This window comes from Sapajus apella, unplaced genomic scaffold, assembly GCF_009761245.1.
Source record: "Sapajus apella isolate SASKATOON/1434 unplaced genomic scaffold, GSC_monkey_1.0 scaffold166, whole genome shotgun sequence".
In the NCBI taxonomy this organism is placed as follows: Eukaryota; Metazoa; Chordata; class Mammalia; order Primates; family Cebidae; genus Sapajus; species Sapajus apella.
This window is the reverse complement of record NW_022437106.1, coordinates 682,021-705,427: the sequence shown is the minus strand read 5'-3', so window position 1 is coordinate 705,427 and position 23,407 is coordinate 682,021. Positions and strand designations below refer to the sequence as shown.

At 36.6% G+C, this 23,407-nt stretch overlaps 1 protein-coding gene across 1 annotated transcript in view; it reads left to right on the top strand.

Annotated features, from left to right (window-relative positions):
* ENTHD1 (ENTH domain containing 1) overlaps positions 1-23,407 on the top strand; it is a 120,035-nt gene that overhangs the window by 29,685 nt on the left and 66,943 nt on the right. Inside the window, exon 3 of the mRNA XM_032267149.1 lies at positions 11,149-11,267. Within this exon, the coding sequence (XP_032123040.1) occupies positions 11,149-11,267 (119 nt within the window). The remainder of the gene's footprint in view (positions 1-11,148; positions 11,268-23,407) is intronic.

The window sequence follows — 23,407 nt, the reverse complement described above, 5'->3', positions numbered from 1 at the left end:
GCATTTCTCAGAAAGCAGCCCTGTTGTTAAGCTGTGCATAACTGTTTTTTTTTTTTTTATTTTTGTTTCAGAAAAACATTCTACTCTGGTAAAAACAATATAGGCTTGTTATATAATTACTCAGAAATAGCCATCATTGATACTAGATAATTATAATTCCAGGCATCTTTTTTTCAGAGACAGGGTCTCACTCTGTTGTCCAGGCTGGAGTACAGTGGTGCCATCACAGTTTACTGCTGCCTTGACCCCCCTGGGCTCAGGTGACCCTCCCGCCTCAGCCTCCCAAGTAGCTGGGATTACAGGCATGCATCACCATGCTCAGCTAATTTTTTTGTTTTGTTTTGTTTTTTGGTAGAGAAAAAGTTTCACTATGTTTCCCAGGCAGGTCTCGAGTTTCTTGGCTCAAGTGATCTGCTCGCCTCAGCCTTCCAAAGTGCTAGGATTACAGATTTGAGCCATCATGCCTGGCCAGCATCTAAAAAAAATCTATACATACATATACAGAGATGGATAGCTAGAGATCAATTATTTTTATAGAAATGGAATTACATGCAGTTTTTTAGTAAAAAATATTAACGATCTCCTTCTGGCAATGAGACTAGGAACTCCATTTACTGCACAATAACCAAAGACTGAAAGTGACACACTATTTGGGACACTACTGGCCTCACAAGAAGCATGGGAAGTCTGTAAGTTTCTCTCTTTGAAAAAGGTAAAATATGAAGAGCACAGGTGAGCTGAAGTCAGAGTGAGTTGGCATTCTGCCTGTGGGAAGCTGCAGGTAACTGTAGGGGTTGAGTTGCTTAAGAGCAGTTGTTAGTAGATCAGAGAGTGAGTTCGGGGCCTGTCCTGAACATTGGAAAGGAAAGCCTTGGATTACTATGCTCAACTCCGACCCTCTAGGGGACTGAATTGAGACAGTGTACTCAGTTCATAAGGTAGGTCCAATAGGATTTTCACCAGTTTAAAACAAGCAGTGAGCTCACAATCCAATATCCCCAAACCAGGAGAAGGTAAGCAGTAATCATTCCCCAAAGATTGTAGATATTGGAAAGGTCAGATACAGAATATAGGGTAGCTGTGTATTTACATAAATAAAGAATAGAATCACATGCATCAACAATTATCAAGAGATTATTAGGACTGAATGGATGAATTTGAAAAAAGGGAACTTGCAGAAATGAGAAGTACTACTGAAGTAAAAAAATTTAGTGAACTAGAAGATATGTCCAAAGAAAATGGAAAATATGAAAGTAATATTAAGCTATATAGAGGATGCTGCTACAAAGGAATGACAATTAATTACTGTACCAGAAAACTTTCATCTGCTACAGCAGAAGCCTGATGACAGTGATGTAGTATCTTAAAAACGCTGAAGGAAAATAACAGCCTATAACTGTATACCAGTGAAACCATCATTTAAGGGTGAGGATGAAATAGTTATTTATAGATGAATAAAAGAATGAAGAGAGTTTACAACCATGAGACTTGCATTAAAAGGCGTACTTCAAAAGGAGGAAAATTATTCCAGAAAGATAGTTTAAAATTCAAGAGAGAATAATGAATAAATGGCAAACACACACGTATGATAAACATTTTCTATATAAAGTCTAATTTTTGAGTTAAGAAAAAGACAACTAGGCCGGGCCCGGTGGCTCACGCCTGTAATCCCAGCACTTTGGGAGGCCAAGGCGGGTGGATCACGAGGTCAAGAGATCGAGACCATCCTGGTCAACATGGTGAAACCCCATCTCTACTAAAAACACAAAAATTAGCTGGGCATGGTAGCGCGTGCCTGTAATCCCAGCGACTCAGGAGGTTGAGGCAGGAGAATTGCCTGAACCCAGGAGGCGGAGGTTGCGGTGAGCTGAGATCTCGCCATTGCACTCCAGCCTGGGTAACAAGAGCGAAACTCCATCACAAAACAAAAAAAAAAGAAAAAGACAACTAGAATAATGGGCAGCCATGGTATGTAAGTGGGGGTGGGCGGGTCCAGAGTTGTGTTCTAAAGGTCCTTGTGTTTTGAAGAGAAGGTAATGAATATTCTTTGACTGTAAACTTTTAAAGGTAAATGTGCATGGTAAACTTTCAAGAATAAACTTTAAAGGAAGAGAAATAGAGTGCACAAATTCCAGACAAGTGGCAAGAAGCAGTAAAATGAGGAAAAAATAAAATTATATAAAGGGCAAGAAGGGTAAAGTGGAACAAATGGAAACTAAAAAGTAAAATAAATAATAGAAATAAGTTCAAATACATTAATAATCACAGTAAATAGTAATAGATTAAAACTCACCTGTTAAAAGGCAGAGATTATCAGACTGGGGAAAAAGAAATCCAGACATAGGCTGCAAGCATAAATTCACCTAAAGATTGAAAGCAAATGTATGGAAAAAGACAAGTCAGGCATATACAAACTAAAAGAAGGCTGGTATAGCTACTTAATAACAGGCAAAGTAGACTTTAAAACCAAGAGCATAATTAAGGATAATAAGACACTCAATTCCCCAGGAATATGTTACATTTCTAAATGTTAATATACCTAAAACAGTAACTTCAAAGTATATAAAAATTGGTAGAACTACAGGAAGAAACTGAAACATCTACCATCATAGTAGATAATTTCAAAATATCTTTCAACTATTGATAAGTGAAGGACATAAAACATTTTTTTAAATATGGATTTTATAATTGATTGTGTTGTAAAGGAAGTCTTTACATTTCAAAAAATTTGTATCGCATAGGACACGTTTTCTTACCAAAATACCATTAAATTTTAAGAAAAAATATAAATAAAAAATTTCCATACATTTGAATGTGGGACTATTTCTTTTAGAATAAAGTAGAAGAAAAGGAATTCAGTTACCCTTGCTAAGTCAGCTTTGTAGCGGAGGTCCTAGCCATCACAGTAAAACAATCAAGAGAAATTAAAAATGTAAGTATCAAAATGGAGGAAACGATTTTTGTAAATGATAGGATTTTCATATAGAAAACTTCAAAAGATCTACAGACATATAAAAAATATTGAGTTTTCTGGCCTGGCATGGTGGCTCACGCCTGTAATCCCAGCTAGTTGGGAGGCTGAGGCAGGAGAATCACTTGAACCTGGGGGGCAGGGGTTGCAATGAGCCGACATCGCACCATTGCACTCCAGACTCGGCAACAGAACGAGACTCCATCTCAAAAAAATAATAATGAGTTTTAGCAAGATGGCTGGCTATAACATCAAAACATAAAACCAAGTTATAGTCCATATATCAGCAACAAATATTAAGCATAATTTTAAAGATACCATTTATAATAGCTAAAACTCTTGGCTTAGGAATCTTACAAAAGAAGTATAAAATCTGTACACTGTAGGTGATAATGCTTAATTGAAATACATTAAAGACCTATGTAAATGGAAAGATATTCCATGTTTATCAAAATAATGTAAACATGTTAGTTCTCTCCAGATAGTCTAGATTTAGTGGAGGGTTTCTCAGCCTTGGTACTATTGATATTTTGAGCCAGATAATTCCTTACTGTTGGGGCTGTACGATGTGGGGTATTTAGCATCATCCCTGGCCTCTACCCATTGGATGCTGCTAACAAACATCCCTTCCTGCTGTATTGAATCAAAAAAGTCTTCTGCAGACATTGCCAAATGTCCCGTGGGGGCTAAATTGCTCCCAGTAGAGAATCACTGATTCAGTGCAGTTAGAATCAAAATCCAAAAAGGATTTTAAAAATTGAATTTGATGTACTAATTACAAAATTTACCTGAAAGAATCCAAAGTTCAAGAATATCCCAAACATTCCTAAAGTGGAGTAAGGTGGAGGGCTGCCTTTCTAAGTACGACACTGAAATTTTACTGATCATGACAGTGTGGTATTGATGCAGGATAGGTGCATGGACCAATGGAACAAACCGTAACCCTAGAAAACAGACCTGTGCCACTATGGAATCAGTAAATGACAGAAGTGGTATTTCTGAATAGGGAGAAAAAATGAACTCCTCGCTAAATAATACTAGGATCATTTTTTTTTTATCTGTAAAAATGAAATGAGGTCTCTACCTGGATGAATTAAGGATTTAAAGGTAGAAAGGTAAACCTTTGAAATGTTGAGAAGAAAATTTAGAATATGTGTTTTTTTTTTACATTGAAATAGGAAGGATTTCATAAACAACAGAGAAAGTACACATTATTTTTTATTATTTTTTTGGGGATGGAGTCTTGCTTTGTCACCCAGGCTAGAGTGCAATAGTGCAGTCTCTGCTCACTGTAACCTCTGCCTCCTGGGTTCAAGGGATTCTCCTGTCTCAGCCTCCTGAGTAGCTGGGACTACAGACACCTGTCATCACACCCAGCTAAATTTTGTATTTTTGGTAGAGACAGGATTTTACCATGTTAGCCAGGATGGTCTTGATCTCCTGACCTTGTAATCCGCCTGCCTCGGCCTCCCAAAGTGCTGGGATTACAGGCGTGAGCCATCACACCCAGCCCCATTTTTTAAAAGTGTTTATAAACTTGACATTTGTGGTAGCCAGAGTTCTGAGGATAAGTCCCATGACCCTTGCCCCTGTATAGAGTCCTCTCCCCTTTGAGGACTAACACAGATTCAGCACAATAAACTTTGGCTGTTACTTGTTCAGAAACACTTAGTGATTTCTTGATTCTTCCCACCATATCTGAGACCTGTTTGTTTTCTCCAGCAGGCTGCAGTCTGTGGGCTATTATTTTACCCATTTTTCTGTAGCAGAGCTCAGCTGAGGCCATGGATGGTCTTCTTTAGAATACCTGAACTCTGCTCTGTTTTTGAGTCTCTTGTATGAGGTCCTGCTCATTCTACCTAGTTGGGGTATGTATCCTATTCTCATGGGGGAGGGATACCTTCAAGTGTTAGGTCATTCACCCACTTCAATGTCAAACTGTGGCTTTCATGTCCGTTCAAGTGTAAGCATCTTTATTTACTCTATTACACCCAGCTTTTTCTCTATTTTTACTTCTCCCCAGTCATAAGCAGGAAGAAAGCATTTTCCATTCAGTTCTCTGTTTTCCAGACATGTGGATATTGATGAGAACTGTAAGGTTGTTGTCAACTCACCAGTATTGCTTTTGGGGGAGAAGGGATGCCCTAGATCTTGTTTCTTTTCTTGGCCACCAGTTATTTTTATTCTTTTTCTTTCAGAAATTTTACTTATGTGTGTTTCTATGTTAGATTGCTATTGACTTTTTAAAAAATCTCATTGAGCATCAGGTGATGGGAATTCTGTGTTGCAGTTTCACTTTGCTTTCTTAACCCAGGAGTCAGCCACTGAATGTTAAAACTTGCCTTCATAGTGACTGTTTATTTTTCCTTGTCCCTGGAGCTGAGCATCTAACTTGGTTTGTGAATTTTCTTGTTTCTCATTATTCTTGAGAACTACTGGCAGTGTCTCAAATTTTATATGCTATTGTTAGCAAAATACTGAAATAAAGTTGTCTTAACTCCATTTTTAAGATCTCCAGCAGTAAAAGTTGGTTCTTTTTCACTTTTATCTATTTTAAATTTAATTTTTAAAACCCACTTAAACATCTCTGCTTATTCTCTTTTCACCTTAAAAATGCCTTTCCGCCAGTAATCTCAAAATTCATGTACAAAGAAAGGTGTACAGTAAATGTACATCTTCCATCTCCACATTCATCTACCAAGAAAGATGTCCAGTAATTGCACACTCCATCTCCTGTGTTTTGAAGCATTTCTCAGGTAAGTAGAAGCAGAGCAATAAAGCAGAAATATAGAGGTGTGTCTGTGGTGGATACTGTGGTGTGTCTTCCAGATTCTTCCTTCAAGATCAAGGCACTCTTGAGTTGCAGGAGGGGTAGTGGCTGTGGGCTCTCAACTGAATCCTCCTCTGGGAATTACCAACAGCTGAAGAGAGCCTCTTCATTCAAGGTCATGTTCCCCAGCTAGCTAAGGGATCCTACATCACGGCAGGTCAACTGTGAAGAGCCATTCCAGCCTCTAAACTCCTGTAAGGACCAGCTGAGTCCTTCACTGCAATTGTGCTACAGTTATTGCAACTGCACTTGTTTGACCCGATCCTTCCTGCTGCCTACCTCTTCACTGGTAGTCTCTAAGAGTGCTTCCTGATGACTCCCACATACAAATCTGACTCTGAGTGTCTGTTTCCTAGGGAACCCAACCTACAATGGCTTTTCCTCTAGATTTAAAATATAAGACAGTAATCATATGTGTACATAAATAGATAATGAGAATAGAGAATAAAGCAAATGGGGAAAATGTTAACAATTGGCGAGTCAGGATGAAAACCATATGGGCATTCTTTGTACTATTCTGGTTACTTTTCTGTAAATTTAAAATTATTACAAAATGAAAGTTAAAAAAAATGACAAGTACCAACTACTTTAAGATGCCCAACTATGTGCCAAGACAACAAAATTGGAGTCAAGTTTCCAAATTCACAATTCTGTAAAAGTTATAAACTTAAGCACCATGAGACTTTACTGAGATCTTACTAGTTCTTCCTTAGCCCACTGAATATTTTCTATGATGCAATATATTTGTCTGTTACCAAAAATTAATTTTGTTAAGCAAATTATTTAATTTGCTTGCATTACACCTGAAAGGACCTGCTTATGGGATGCTAAGTAATAAATGGAACAGTTTGGAAATCTGTTCAACTTACGGAGCACTGCATTTCCAAAATGTGCTGGTGCATTGTTAATGCCTGATAGTTTGAATGTCAGTTTGACATCTCATCTAATAAATATCACAGGGTTTGCCAGTTCTGCTTTGTGGTATTATCTGAGTGGTACAGGCTCAGCGGGATGTACAGCTTCTTTCTAGATAGTTTCCACAAAGTACTTAAAACCTTGATTCAAAGCAGTCGTCTTTGAATGACTCAGTGGCTTCATTTCCTGCAGCATCATTACTTTTTCCTCTGAGGTTTCTCATTCACATACCGGTCTTTGTTGGCTTGTGACTTCCCTGTGTCAATTGATAAGTAGCTTACAAGACCAAAGGGACGCCATTTCCACTAAGGAACTATAAGAAACTTAATGTATGTTCTCTCCTTCTACTTGCCTGTGAAAATCCAGAAATTAATGTTGTGTGATTACCAAATCTAATTAAGCATACCTCACATCCAGTGTTATGCTATCTGATACTAAAAGAAAAATTTAATGAGTTTCTATGGACCCACTATATTCTAATTGCTTTCTTTCTTGCCTCATAAGATAACTTAAGATAGATTTACAACATTTTGGCTATTCTAGGCCAAAATGCATCTCCAATATGCAAGATATTGTTTCTCACAATTCTTGCTATTCTTCAGTTTCTTTCACAATTTACTTCAAACTGACCTTATGAAATTTTTACTGATCTACTTCTATGATGTCTAAAACCTAAGTCCATATGATTTCAGAGATAATTTGGCTGCTGAATGCCCAGGGAGTGATAATGTAGTTCCTGATTAAATCCAATAAAAGTAGATAGATGATCTAAGCCCAAGTCACCACTCTTTGCCAATATTAATTACAAAATCTCCAGGCCCCAAATAAGCTCATTTTAATTATTCACTTTTATGTGAAGTTAAAACAAAATGAAAAGTTACAACCATAAATGAAAAATTCTTATTTCTTTGGTATCTCTGGCATCTACCATACTTTCTCTTTTTGCCCATGTACTTCCTTCTGCTTAGAGTAATTTCTTCCTCTACACCTGCTGGAACCCTGGCCATCCTTCAAAGCCTTGTTCAAATTTTACTTCCTTTTCGTGGCTGTTTCTTTTTACTCTAGTACACATTGCTGTTCTCCTCCTTAGCGTATCTGTTCCTAAAATGGATTAATTCAAGAAAGTTTAGCATATAATTGTTCTCTGTTTCCTGTAATTCTGTATGTTAGATTTATATGCCTAGACAGGCTATAAACTTCTTGAAGGTTAGGACTGTGTCTTGTATTACTGCTTTTCAGCATTTTTTTTTTTTGCATAACCCCTAAAATGATTTTGAAACACTGTGTACCTCCTCACACATTTTTAAGTTGATACATGAAGTTTTACAGGTATAAATAACTGCAAAGGATATAATTCTGACACATTGTAAATATTGACATTAAAGACAAAAGAAAAAACAAGCAAACTGTTAAGTTATATCAATCTTTTAAATGTATCTAAAGGAACCTAAATATCATTGTGATTGATACCTGTAGTCATTCATCTGAAAAAAAAAATACATGAAGTCCTTAACTATTAAAATTTTACAATATTCCCTTTTCTCTTTGAAGTCATATTTTTATTCCACATTTCTTGCAGAATTTTATTCTAATATAAAGTATTTTTATGCTTGGAAATCTTCTCTATGTCAAATAGATATAAAATTATTTTTCTAAATTTTCTCTGACCAAAGGTTTTAATATGTCTTCTAGATTGACTTATTACAATTATTGTTAGTATGCAGTCAATCAAAACCACATAAATGCATTATAAATTTGTATGAATACTTGTCAAATATAAAGAAAATAATTTTATTAGAAATACACGCTTTTATGAGATACTCAGAACTGCTAGTTTACCCACATAGGAATGTGGCTGATTGCTAGCTACAAGCAGGGCTCTGCAGAAATCCTGCCTCTGCTTTATTTACATTTGTACAAATATAAATGCCGAGAAAACTTGTTCACCTAAATTATAGGTGGGACAAGAAGGTGCTTTATTATAGCAGTCAATCAATTCTATGAATTCCTTCCAAGTAATATGCTGAAAATTATATAGTGATTTATTATAAAAATATATTTTTATCTCATGTTGACTGTTAACTTGATGGAGTCTTTCTTCAGTGTTTCTGAGAGCAAAGAATTGGAAACACCCTACTTAGAAAAAGACTTATTAAGCAGTCATAAGGAGTAATTTATCAATTCTGGGAACGATACCAAAACAATCCTTAATAAAATTTATTAAATAACTATTAATTAAACCTGTTACACTTTAACCCAGTATACTCAGAAAGTGCAAGAAAAATTAAAATATTAATTGCAATATACCTGTCAATACAATTTTTTGAGAAAATGATTTTATTGTATCATATGCTTTAAATATGCTTTCATTAACTCTATAGAACCTCAGATTTGGTTCATCCAATTTTTGGAAAATATTTATCATATAACCTAGTTGGCAAAGCCAATTCTCATTGTCAAGACAATTAGCCAAATCAGATTTAAAGTTTTTTTCAGAAAATATCTTATTTATTCAAATAAATGTATAAATAGATGTCCTCATTGTCTTCATACTCCTGAATCCTTTTCTAAGACAGATGCCAAAGGCATGAAGCCTCGTCAGGAGTTTGTTGCATTGGTGACATATGGTGCCCCTGCCTCCCATGCTTGCCTGGCTTTGCTCTCAGGGGACCCTTCCTTAGGAATGATGCATTCTTTGATAACAGGTGAGGAATGAAAAACACAAGGACATTAGATAAAACTTGTCATCTGTCCTGCTGCCCTATACGGTATCAGAATACCAAACATGCTGACGTGGACCAAAATACCTTATTACTTATGCCATGCTTTCCCATTAAAATAAATGTGTGGACGGGACAGAACTTGAAGGCTCTCCATCAGTTTTTTTCTGCTTTGATTAGAGGCTTTCTCTATGTTAGTATTTTTAACTATTGTTTGGTGCCTTAGAGGTTCTTATGCTTGGGAAGAGGTATCATAATAAGATGGGTGAGGATATGCCTTTCTTCTGTAAAATGGGAGAAAATCAATTATTAGAGAGAAGGGGGAAAGAACTAGCTTGATACCTCTGTGTAGCTGCATTCTCAGGTGGATCAGTTTTTGGAAAGAACATAGGTGGAAGTTGTGGATCTGGAAGTTGATTCCTTGAAAACTGTCTATGCCCACCTAGCCCTTGGGAAGTCTTTACATATCCCCAGTAGTGTGTATATACCAAATTGAAGGTAGTTTTCTTACACTTATTGTACCCAATGATATGCTGAAATAGAGTTGGTACTACTACTTTCAGGTAAGACTTTTTAGAGTTGGTAGTAATATATAGTAGTTAACATAGGAAGGGAAAGATTAGGACTGTAAAAATAATGTTTAGCAAAAAGATATAAACAGAAATATCAGCTTATTTTCACTGGTTGTATTAGTGCATTCTCAAATTGCTGTAAAGAACTATCTGAGATTGGGTAATTTATAGGTTTGGTTGGTTCATGGTTCCACAGGCTGTACAGGAAGCATGTCTGGGAAAGCCTCAGGAAACTTACAATCATGGTAGAAAGCAAAGGGGAAGCAAGAATGTCCTACATGGCTGGAGCAGAAGGAAGAGAGCGAAGCGGGAGGTTGTACACACTTTTTAACAACCAGATCTCATGAGAACTCACTATCACAAGAACAAGGAGGACATCTGTCTCATGATCCAGTCACCTCCCATGGGGCCCCTCCTCCAACACTGGGGATTACAAATTGACATGAGACTTGGGTGGGGACACAAATCCAAACCATATCACTGGTGTATTTTCTTATGCTCAAAACAAAAATTTAAAATTGTGCTGAGTTCTTTAATAATCTATACATTTCTGATCAGTTTCTCCTAGAACACATCAAATTCACATTGCAGTAATAAAGTTCTTTAAAATACTGCTTAATTGTAGCTCTCATTCCTGCTTTCTTAAAATTTTATTTGAATAGTTTTCACTTTTTCAAACTCTATTTTCTATATTATATTACACCTTATTTTTTAAAAAAGATGACTTGGTAATAAGAGTTGTTAATGTGGGAAAGGGCTAGAATTTAAATTATTTTTCTAAATTTTCTCTGACCAAAGATTTTAATATTTATTCTAGGTTGACTTATTATAATTATTGTTAGTATGCAGTTAATCAAAACCACATAAGTGCATTATAAATTTGAATATTTGTTAAATATAAAGAAATTAAATTTTCTAAAGAATTTAAGTTGTATTTATAAAATCAGTCTGAACTTCTTACTTATTACAAAGAAGCATATTAAAGTGACTAACATTCATAAGTTACCGTTGGCAGACGGTTTATATTTAGCAGGAAAAAAAAAGGTATCTTCAGAAGTGATTAACTTATAAATTGTGAACTAATATAAAAACATAACTGAGTTTTGCCAAAGTAAAATCTTAGCTTTATATTGTTGACAGAAAACATGTGCAAGGCAGGATTGAAACAAGAGCATTGCCAAGATATTCATTATCCTACAGAAACTATGCTGTCCCAGGAAACACTTCCACTCAAGATTCAGGGTTGGAAATCAGCAGAGGTAAGTCACTGTCATAGTTTCCTACAGCTGATGTAAGAAATTACTGCAAATTTTGTGCCTTAAAATGAACAAATGTATTATCTTCTAGTTCTGTATGTTAGAAGCCTGACCCAGGGCTCACTGGGCTAAAATCAAGGTGTCTGTAGGGCTGTGGTCCTTTCTGGAGGCCCTAGCAGACAATCTGTGTTTATGTTTTGGGTTTTATTTTTGTCTTTTGCAGCTTCATGTGTTCCAAGAGAAATTGTGCTTGTCTTTTAACTTTGCTTTTGGTGTCTATTGTTATACAGGGCTTTAAATATTAATAAGGTCAAAATATCAAAATTTTCTTTTATGGTCTGTGCTTTTTAAAAAAATCTTAAGGAATTCTTTTTTACCCTAATAAAAATCTCTTATTTTTCCTTCTAAGTGTTGAGGTCCTTAGGTCCTCTAGAATTTTCCTATATAGCATAAGATAGAGTTCTTCTTTGTACCCTTGTAGATAGGCAATATTTAATTTATTGAATAGTCTTTTTTTACTCATTAAAAATAATTCTTGGCTGGATGCGGTGGCTCACGCCTGTAATCCCTGCATTTTGGGAGGCCAAGGTGGGGGGGTCACGAGGTCAAGGGATTGAGACCATCCTGGCCAACATGGTGAAACCCTGTCTCTACTAAAAATACAAAAGTCAGCTGGGCATGGTGGTGCATGCCTGTAGTCCTAGCTACTCAGGAGCCTGAGGCAGAAGGATTGCTTGAACATGGGAGGTGGAGGTTGCAGTGAGCCGAGATAGTGCCACTACACTCCAGCCTGGGGACAGAGGGAGACTGTCTCAAAAAAAAAAAAAAAAAAAAATATATATATATATATATATATATTTCATAATATAGATATATTTCATAATATAGATATATTTCATTATATATATATATATATATATATATATATATATAGTGAAATAATTATATACTCACAGGAAGTTGCAAAAATAATACAGAGTTCTGCTTGCCCTTCTCTCAGTTTGCACTGTTTGCGTCTTATATGGAAATAATGTTGGCATCTTGTATGATTGCAGTGCAGCATAAAAACCAGGAAACAGATACTGGTATATTTGTGCCAACTAGACTACAGACCTGATTCAGTGTTCAGCTTTTCAATCCACGATTCAGTTTTTTGAACTTGCATTTGTGTTTTTGTGTGTGTGGTTCTATGTAATTTTATCCCACGCATAGATACATGTAAACAGGACCACAGGGAAGATACGGAACTGTTCCATCACCACCAAAGAAGTGCCTTATGCTACCCACCTCACTCCCAGCCCATCCTTTGGCAGTAACTAATCTTTTCTCTATCCCTGCAGTGTTTGTCATTTCTAGAATGTTGTATAAATGGAGTGAGACAGTATGCAGCCTTTTGAGATGGAATTTTTTCACTCAGTGTAATGTTCCTGAGGGCCGACAGGTCGTCGAATGTATCAGTAACTGAGTTTCTTTTTGTGGCTGAGTACGTTCTGCTGTCAGGGTTTACTGGATTTTGTTCAATCATTCACTTATTGGAGAATATTCAGATGTTTCCATTTTTAGCTCTTATGAATAAAGTTGCTGTGAATATTTGTGTCCACATTTATGAGCGAAGTTTTCTTATCTTGGGGATAAATGTCAGAGACTTGTAGGGTTGTATGGTAAGTGCATACCAAGTTTTGTAAAAAACAGTCAAGCTATGTTCCAGAGTGGCTGTACCATTTTATAGTCCCATGAGCAATGTGTAAGAGATTCACCAGCTCTGCATCCTAACCAACTTTTGGTATTACTGCTATTTTAATTTTAGCTCTTCTAATAGGTCTGTAATGATATCTCATTGTGATTTTAATTTGCATTTTCCAAATGGCTAATTATATTGAATATCTTTTCATGTGCTTATTTGTGGCATTATAAGTTATCTTTGACCTTATTCCTATGTTCACATCTTTTATCCATTTTCTAATTGAATTTTTTTTTAACCATTGAGTTTTGAGTTCTTCATATATTCTGGTTATAAGTTCTTTGTCAGATATGTGATCTGTATATATTTTCTCTCCGTTTGTGGCTTATGTTTTCTTTTTAGCAGTATCTTTCACAGAGCAAAATCTTAAAATTTCAATGAAGTCAAATTTATCAGTTTTTAAGAATCATGCTTTTGGTGTCATATGTAAGAACTCTTTGCCTAGACAAGATCACATAGGTTTTCTCCTAAAGGTGTCATTTATGTTTAGGTCTGTGATCTATTTCGAATTAATTTTTGTGTAAGATGTGAAGTATAGGTCAATGTTTTTGTTTTTTTGCCCAAGTATACCCAGTTGTTTCAACACCGTTTGCTGAAAAGACTTAAATTTCACTACAGCACGCTTCAGTGTGGTTTTCTTTTCTTTCCTCTTTCTCACCCATGGGACTTTTCAGTCGGAGGATTTCTCATCTCTATTTAGTCCTGTGAAAGTTATCTCAGATTTTCTTCAAATATTTTCAACTGTTGATTTTCACTTTTTTATTTTTCTTGGACTCTCATTATCTGGATATTAGTAATTCTCTATCTTTATAGCTCTTCACTTTTCTTTATAGTTTCTATTCGTTTTCTCATTTTTCTGTGAGTTCCTCAATTTTATCCTCCAGCTTAGTCATTTTTTGTCAGCTATATCCATTCAATTTTTAATCTCTTCTATGTTCTCAATTTCAACTATTCTGTTTTTATATGTAAGATTCAGTATTTCTGGTTCTTCTTTATATTATGTCTTTCTGTTTCATATTACTTAGATCTTTTTTATTTATTTTGGTATGTTTAGTAAACTTATTTTAAATTTTTGGTCCATCTTTTCTAATATCTGTGCTTCTGATGAAATCTGTGACTCAGTTTTTTATTTTTCTTTTGAAATAGTTATGCTTCTCTAATGACTGGTTATCTTCTGAGGTAATGTCTGCTTGTTTTAGGATTGCTGAAGGCTAGAGCTTAGTCTGTGTGCTCCCTATCAGGTTAAGTGGGAGGTGCGGGAAATGGACTCTAAAGTGGAAAGCATTTCTTCCCCTTTGCCCCCAAAAACCAGAGCTAATCATTCCTCATCCTAAGTATCCATGCCTCGAGTTAGGTCTTTATCCTTAATACCCCAAGAAGTAGTAGCCTTAGGGAGAGACACTTCTTAAATTGCAAACCACATGCCCATCTGGGGGATAGGAAGAGGAAGGATGAAGAGGCATCTTCCCAAGCCTACCCCAGTCCCTACAAGATTTTCTCAGCTCCGTGCCCACCCGGCTTCTGCACGGACTGGAAGGTACTCCTGAGTACAGCTGCCTGAGTCACAGTAGCTGTGGAGGCTGGTTCCAGGGCAGCGAATGGAGTGTCATTATGATACCTTCCTTCCTGTGTTATCCTGTCACTGTAGACTCCCTTCCTTCCATTCTAGGATAAAGCCAGCACCAACACCCCTACTCACTCCCACACAAATGTAGTAGTTCAGAAGAGCTCTGTGTCTCCCCAGGGGTCTCTCAGTTTCCTTCTCATTTTGATGTCGTTCCTTTACAGCACCTTCAGGGTTGGTCTTGAGAGAGGAGCTACCAGAACCAGAAGCAGGACTTGCTGTTCCTTCTGCAGTGTTCTCCGACCTACTCAGACATAATACCTACTTAACTCCTGTTTGCACTTCCACATGACACCTCATATCTCTAATTTTGGCAGATAGCTTTCCAAACATTACTTTTTCTCTGTTTTCTTGCAAATTTTTTTCTGCTTAATTTTCGTTTTACTTTGGGTTACTCTGTCAATTTTCCATATCTTTCAACTGCTTTTTAAAACATTGTTCGTCTCATATCTCCATGCTGCATTGTAGTTAATTAGATAATCTTCCAATTCATTTAATCTCCTTTCATAGGTGCCCATTTAGTATTTTTTCTGTCTAATGAGGTATGTTTGTCTGTGTATATTTCTTTCTTTCTTTTAGAGACTAGGTCTCACTCTGTTGCCCAGGCTGGAATGCAGTGGAATGATCATAGCTCACTGTGACCTCAAACTCCTGGGTGCAAGTGATCTTCCCACCTCAGCCTCCCAAGTCACTGGGAGTTCATCACTACGCCTGGCTAATTTTTTAAATATTTTGTAGAGACAAGGTCTTATGTGATATTTCCCGGGCTAGTCTTGAACTCCTGGCCTCAAGCAATCCTGCCTTGGCCTCCCAAAGCACGGGGATTACAGGCATGAGCCACCACACTCTGCCAGGTTTTTATTCCAATAACTCTGTTTTTCACTTAGAGAACGTCTCATTACTTCTTAATTGTATCCATTTGTACCTATTTCATATCTGCCTGTTTTTATTACTTGATTTTTATTACTGTAAATGTTATCTTTTCCATTATTTTTTAAGACTACATGTACTCAGTTTTAAATACTTTCTGGATTTCTTTATTAGATTGACTTTTTCCAGAGTGATTTGGTTTTCTGTTTTAGAATATTGGATTATACACTCATCTTAAGTAGCTCAAGTTTTTGTCTGTTCATCTTTCTCTCTCTGTGTCCTTTCTCCTTCCTGCTTAACAGTTTTTCATTTGCCTCCTCCTGACACCTGGAACCATTCATCCACATTCAGGACCTGCCAGCAGCTTGGCATTGCTTTCTTAGCTGGTATCAGAGATATTGCAGATCTGGTCCCTAGAAAAAAGGATGCCATATTTTAACTGCTAGAGAAGTTTGTGTCCTCTCACCTATCCAAGTCTAATACTTTTAAAAGCCACAAACCCAGGCTGTGATTGATGACAGGTTATTTCAGCTTCCTTTGTAAGTGGGGATCCTGATGCCCGAGCATAATTTCAAGGAGGGAGCCCATATTCAGCACTCCTATCTAGAATTGATACTCTAGCCTTCAAGAGTTGAGCTCCTGATGTTCTGTACCATTTTCTGTACCCAGAGCACCAAAGGTCCACAGTGTCAACCCCTCCTTACCATTATTTGTTTCTGTTCTGTGAAGATGCTAATCTTGATTTTGAGCATGACTATATCTTTTTAATTTTCACATTTGCATTTTCTGTCTCATGGCTCTGTTTGGAGAAGGGAGGTACCCCCAAAGTATGAACATACAGAACCATCTTGGCTGGAAATCTGTTTCACTCATGACTGTGAAATTATCTCATTAATTCATTTTTCTGTTTATTGTATGTTTCTCCCACTAGAAGGAAATCTTGAGTAGAGACCTTTTTAGTCTTATTCATTGCTGAATCTTCAGTTGACAGATTTTTGTCAACTTAGCTTAATGAACATTAGCTTCTCTTTTTTCTCCTGTGAAAGACGCTTGTTTAGTCTTCTGCTCAGAGTGCTTTGTTTAGTGTTCCCTGCTGCAATTCCTATGAGGAAGATTGGAATTATTTTTTGACTTGCTGTTCCTGATGCCTTTCCCCAACCTAATTAGGTATTGATTCAGTTGTTTTTCTAGCAGCTTAGAAAGGTATGTAAAATCAAAATTTTGCTGTTCTTTAATTTCGCAACAGTTCACTGACTGAGGGGCTGGGCGCGTTGGCTCACACATGTAATCCCAGCATTTTGGGAGGCCAAGGTGGATGGATCACTTGAGGACAGGAGTTCGAGACTAGCCTGGCCAACATGGTGAAACCCTGTCTCTACTAAAAATACGAAAATTACCAGGCATGGTTGTGCACACCTGTAATTCCAGCTACTCGGGAGGCTAAACCAGGAGAATTGCTTGAATCTGGGAAGTGGAGGTTGCAGTGAGCAGAGATTGCACCGCTGCACTCCAGCCTGGGTGACAGAGTGAGACTCCGTCTGATATACATATATGTATGTGTGTATGTGTGTGCGTATGTGTGAATATACATATATTCACACACACGTGTATACATATACATGTACATATATATTCACACACACACACACACACACACACACAGGTTATTTTAAAAGATAAGACAGCTGGGCATAGTGGTGTGTGTCTGTAGTCCCAGCTACTTGGGAGCCTAAGGCAGGAGAACCATTTGAGCCCAAGAAGTTTGCAGCTGTAGACAGTATGCTGTGATCACACCTGTGAATAGTCACTGCATTCCAACCTAGGCAATGTAGTGAGACCACATCTGTAAAATAACTAAACAAATAAAATGTTAAAAGATAAGACATTAAGTCAAAATGGTTTGATTGATTGATTGATTGATTGAGACAGTCTCTCTCTCTCTGTTGCCTAGGCTGGAGTGCACCGGCACTATCTCAGCTCATTGCAGCCTCCACCTCCTGGGTTCAAGGGATTCTTCTGCCTTAGCCCCCTGAGGAGCTAGGACTGTAGGCACCTGCCACCACCCCCAGCTAATTTTTTGTATTTTTAGTAGAGACAGCATTTCACCAGGTTGGCCAGGCTGGTCTTAAACCCCTGACCTCACGTTATCCACCCACCTTGGCCTCCTAAACTGCTGGGATTACAGGGGCGAGCCACTGTGCCCCACCAAAATGATTTTAAAATTTGAGATCAGTCTGTTTTCTGCTGATGACTGTTGTGGTAGAAAATAGACCTGAATAAACCTGTGTGATTTGGAACCAAAGACATAAAATGTCACCTAGTTTTGTTTTGTGTCAGTCTTTAAATCCTGATTACGATTTCTTTCTTACTTCAGAGAAATTCACTGTTACTGATCTACATCATTCTACATCTTATTTCAGTGAGAAACAATGGTACATTTCTCTCAAAGGAAGTTTAGAAGCTGGATTTTCCTTTTTCAAAGCATCACTGTATTATAACAATATCTCATTATCCACTTGAGAAGCATCTCTTCCTATTACTATTAGGCGCATTTGTTACATTCCAATATGTCCTCTTCAGTAATCTGCTCTTGTAGAAGAAGACAAAAGCTAGCAAGTTGAACAGTAAATCTAATTGTTGTTGTCAAATGTACTATATCCACAGAATGAGAAGTAAATGATTGCTTAGGCAGAATGAGGGGTACTTAAAATATTTCTTAAAAATTTAAATAGAAACCTCTTTAACTATTCTTGTTTTATAAATGAAAGAAAAATTATCTTAAATGCAGTAAACAAAATTTATAGCAGAATAGAGCTTTTAAAGCAGAACAGTGCTTAAGTGTTACTTTCAAAACAGAGGGAAGACTTTAAATTTATGACACATATGTACCTGTTTCCTCTACATACTGTCCAGAATTTTTATTATTAGATTTGCTAATGAATAAAGCTATTTGCAGCTTTTCATCACCTCAAAAGACCTTACTCTTTTCCTGTTTGAGGAGATTCAGCAATGAGGCTGTGATTTTTTTGGTGGCAGTTGTTTCCATAGAAACAGATAGAGATGCTATGAATTGGTTCACACAAAGCTAAACCTGACCAAAACCTTCAGTCTAGTTGTGATTTACTAAATTGATAGTGATACACAATAAATGTTTGTTTCCTACTGCCCTCATTTGCTATTTTGCTAAATGAAGAGTATACATTTTTACCTTTTGGTTTATTGGCATGCCATTTATTATATTTCCTAAAATTTGATCTCACCAAAGTTGTTAGAGAAATGAAAATTATACTTATTCTAATTATGTTAATTCATTATTCCTGTATCTTTTTGCTATATTATTGTTTTATGCTTTAAAGTCTTTTCTTCTTTTTTTTTTTTTTTGAGACAGAGCCTCACTTTGTTGCCAGCAGACTGGAGTGCAGTGGCACAATCTTGGCTCACTGCAGCCTCCGCCTCCTGGGTTCAAGCAATTCTCCTGCCTCAGCCTCCCAAGTAGCTGGGACTTCAGGCACATGCCACCACACCCAGCTAATTTTTTTTGCATTTTTAGTAGAGACGGGGTTTTCCCATGTTGGCCAGGTTGGTCTCGATTTCTTGACCGTATGATCCACTCACCTTGGTCTCCCAAAGTGCTGGGATTACAGGCGTGAGCCACCATGCCTGCCCCTTTTTTTATTTTCACGCTTGTGCCCTTGTTACTTCTTATTTATTGAAAAATGTTCAGACAGCATCAAAGGGTAAAGAGTACAGAGCAGAGGGGCTCCTTACTCCTCCATGCTTCCTGAGTTCCTTTCCCTACAGGCAACTCCAGCAGTTTTCAGTGATTTTTTGTGTCCACACATTTCTTTTACTTAACTGGTCTTATTCAATATGTATTTCTTGGCATGCTTTGAACTAAACAATATATCATGGACATCTTTCTGGATAATAAATATAATCATTCAATGTATATTACAGAATGTTTTTTTCAATAAACTACATCTTACAGACATTTTTCTATATCAGTACACATTACTGTGCTGTATTTATATATATATACACACATACATATATATAATCTTAACCATTTGCTATTGGTAATTACTTATGGATTTTTCATGATTTTGCCTGTTAAAGAAAGTTGCAATAATAGCCCTTGTACACATATTTTTGTGTGATGCTGTCTCAGAAGGGGAATTGCTGAGAGGTTACACTTATTTTCAATTCTGAAAATACTGCCAAGTTGTCCTCCTAAAAGTCGTACCAATTCATATTTACAGTCTATCATATTGATTCTCCTCATCTTTGCAAACACTGTTATCAAAAGTTTTCATTTTTGTCAATCTGTGGGGCAGAAAATTTTTATTTTAATTTTTTATTTTAACTTTTTATGTGTTTATTGGGCATTTGTGTTTCTTTTTGCTGTTAACTCTATTCATGCCCTTTGCTTATTTTCCTGTTTGGTTTCTCACCTTTGTCTTAGCAATTCCTGAGAGCAATTTGTGTATTAGAGAATTAGAGAATTAGCCCACTTCCTGGTTCTTCATTTTCCATTTGATTTAAAATTTTTATTTATGGCTTTTTTTTTTCTTGCTTTATAGAAATCTTTATAAAATGTTTATAAAATCTTTATAAAATGTAGTTTAAAAATCTTTACAAAATGTTACCCTGGGCTGGACATAGAAGCTCACGCCTGTAATTTCCAACACTTTGGAAGGCCAAGACAGGAAGACTGCTCAAGGCCCTACCAAAAAAAAAAAAAATTAGTTGGTCTTGGTGGCATGTGCCTATAGTCCCAGCCACCAGGGAGGTTGAGTTGGGAGGACAGCTTGAGCCAAGATTTCACCGCTGTACTCCAACCTAGGCAGCAGAGCAAGACTCTCCCTCAAAATTTTTAAAAAAAGTCACTGTGGTCTTTTTATTTTTTTAACAGGCTATTTTTTTTAGAGCCACATTAGGTTCATAGCAAAGTTGAGTGGAAGGTAGACAGATTTCCCCTTATGTCCTCTGCCTTTCCTACAAGTACATCCTTCCCACCCCATCAACATCCTATGCCAGAGTGTCAAATTTTTTACAATCAATGAATCTACATAAAGACATCATAATCACCCAAAGTCCAGTTTACATTAAGGTTCACTCAACATGAGCAAAATGTGAAATACAGCTAAAGTGGTGGTGAGTGGGAAATTTACAGCACTTACATTTATAATGTAAACGTTTAAAATTAAAAAAAAAATTTTAATGCCTACAATAGAAAAGAGAAAAAGTTTGAAATCAATAATCTGAGTTCCTCAGGAAACTCAGAAAAGCGAAATAAATGCGCAAGGAATAGAAGAAAGGAAATCATAAAGAACAGAAATTAATGAAACTGAAAACAGAAAAACAGAAAAATGAATGAAACAAAAAGCCAGTTCTTTGAAAAAAATAATAAATAAGTAAAAGTAATAAAAAATAATTTAAAAAACAGTAAGAGTTGATAAACCTCTAGAAAGACTGACAAAGATAGAGAAGAGACAAATCACCAGTATCAGGATGAGAAGAGGTCACCACTACAATTGCTTCAGCTCTAAAAGGATAGGAAGGGATTACTACCAACAACTTTATACTTATGGGCCAGACATGCCCATAATCCCAGCACTTTGGGAGGCTGACGCAGGCAGATCATTTGAGGCCGGGAGTTCAAGACCAGCCTGGCCAACATGGTGAAACCATGTGTCTACAAAAACTACAAAATACAAAAATTAGCCAGGCTTGGTGGTGCATGCCTGTAGTCTCAGCTACTCAAGAGGCTGAGGCATGAGAATTGTTTGAATCTGGGAGGCAACCTGGGCTACAGAGTGAGTGAGACTCTGTCTCAAAAAAAAAAAAAAAACTTTATAAACTTGACAATTCAAAAGAAATAGCATACTTTCTCAGAAAACATAAACTACCCAAACTTAATGGCTCTATAATCATTTTAAAAGTTGAATTTGAAGCATAAGTCTGTTGAAAAGGAAATTTCCAGACCCAGATGGGTTTTACTAGAGAATTCTACCAAACATTTAGAGAAAAATTAGCCTGGGCAACCTAGAGAGACCCCATCTCTACAAAAAAAAAAAAAAAAGATAGCCAGGTACGGTGGCACACACCTGTAGTCCAAGTTACTTGGGAGGCTGAGAAGATCACTTGAACCCAGGAGTTTGAAGCTGAAGTGAGAGTTGTGATTTTGCCACTGTACTTCCAACCTGGGTGACAGAGTGAGACCCTGTCTCAAAAAATAAAAAAAGAATCAACAGCCATTTTACACAATGTCTTCCAGAAAATGGACCAATTCATTTTATGAGGCAGATATTACCCTGATACCAAGTTTAAGCAAGGACAGTACAAAAAAAGAAAACTACAGACCAATATCTCTCATGAAACTAGATGCAAAAATTCTCAACAAAATATTAGTCAGTTGAATCCAACAATATAAAAAAGCATACAGAGATCAATAGAATGTCTACATACTAACAATGAACATGTGGAAACTAAAGACAAAACCATTTGGACAAGACATTTGGACAAGATATTAAAACGCTTCAGTATTTTGATGACTAAATATTTCAGTTTATACCTAAACCTTAGAACTGGACAAGCAAGATCCCTAAAAGGAGAGATATGATACATCAGACCTCATCGAAACTGAAAACTTTTGCTCTACAAAAGACCCTGTTAAGAGGATGGACAGATAATCTACAGACTGGGAAACAATATTTGCAAACCTCATATCTTGCAAAGGAGTAATATCTGGAGCATTCAAAGAACTGTTAAAACTCAGCACTTTAAAACCAAACAGTCCGATTAGAAAATGGGAACATGTCATGAATAGTCATTTCACCAAATACAGATGGTAAGTAAGTGCACGAAAAGTTCTTCGACAGTATTAGCCTTTAGGAAAATGTAATTTAAACATGGAATGAATATCAAAATGGCTAAAATAAAAAAATAGTGACAACACCAAATGCTGGTGAAGATATGGAGAAACTAAAACACTAATATATTACTGGAAGAAATGCAAAATGATACAGCTACTCTGGAAAACAGTTTGGTAGTTTTTAATCTAAATGTGACTACTGTATAAACAGCAACTGCTCTCCTAGGTATTTATACTAGAGACATGAAAATTTAGGCTGGCACAGCGGTGCATGCCTATAATCCCAGCACTTAGGGATGCCAAGGTTGGGTGGATTGTTTGAGCTCAGGAGTTCAAGACCAGCCTGGGCAACATGGCTAAACATCATTTCTACAGAAAAAAAAAAAAAAAAATTAGGCATGGTGGGGCATACCTGTAGTCTCAGCTACTTGGGAGGCTGAAGTGGGAGAATCACTTCAGCCTGGGAAGTTGAGACTGCATTGAGCCAAGATGGTTCCACTGCACTCCAGCCTGGGCAACAGACTGAGACTCTGTCTCAAAAAGAAAAAGAAAATGTATATCATACAAAAACCTGTACATAAATGTTCACAGCAGCTTTGTTTGTAATAGCCAAAATCTAGAAACAACCCAGAGGTCCTTTAACAGGTTAAACTATGATACATCTATATCAAGGGTGCTACTCAGCAATGAAAAGGAAGAAACGATTGCAATGAAACAATTTGGATGAATCTCTAGGAATTATGCAAGGCTAAAAAAGCCAGTCCCAAAAGGTTATGATTCCATTTATATAACATTCTTCAAATGTCACTGCTATAGAAATGAAGGACAGATTAGGAACAGATTAATTCTGTTAAGGGAGTGTATGTCTATGAAAGAGCATCAGAAAGGATTCTTGTGATGGTAATAGAAATGTTCTGTATCTTGACTATTTCAATGTCAATATCCTGAGTATGATATTGTACTATAATTTTGCAAGATGTTACCTTTGGAGGGAACACAGTAAAGGCTACATAGGCTCTATTATTTCTTACATG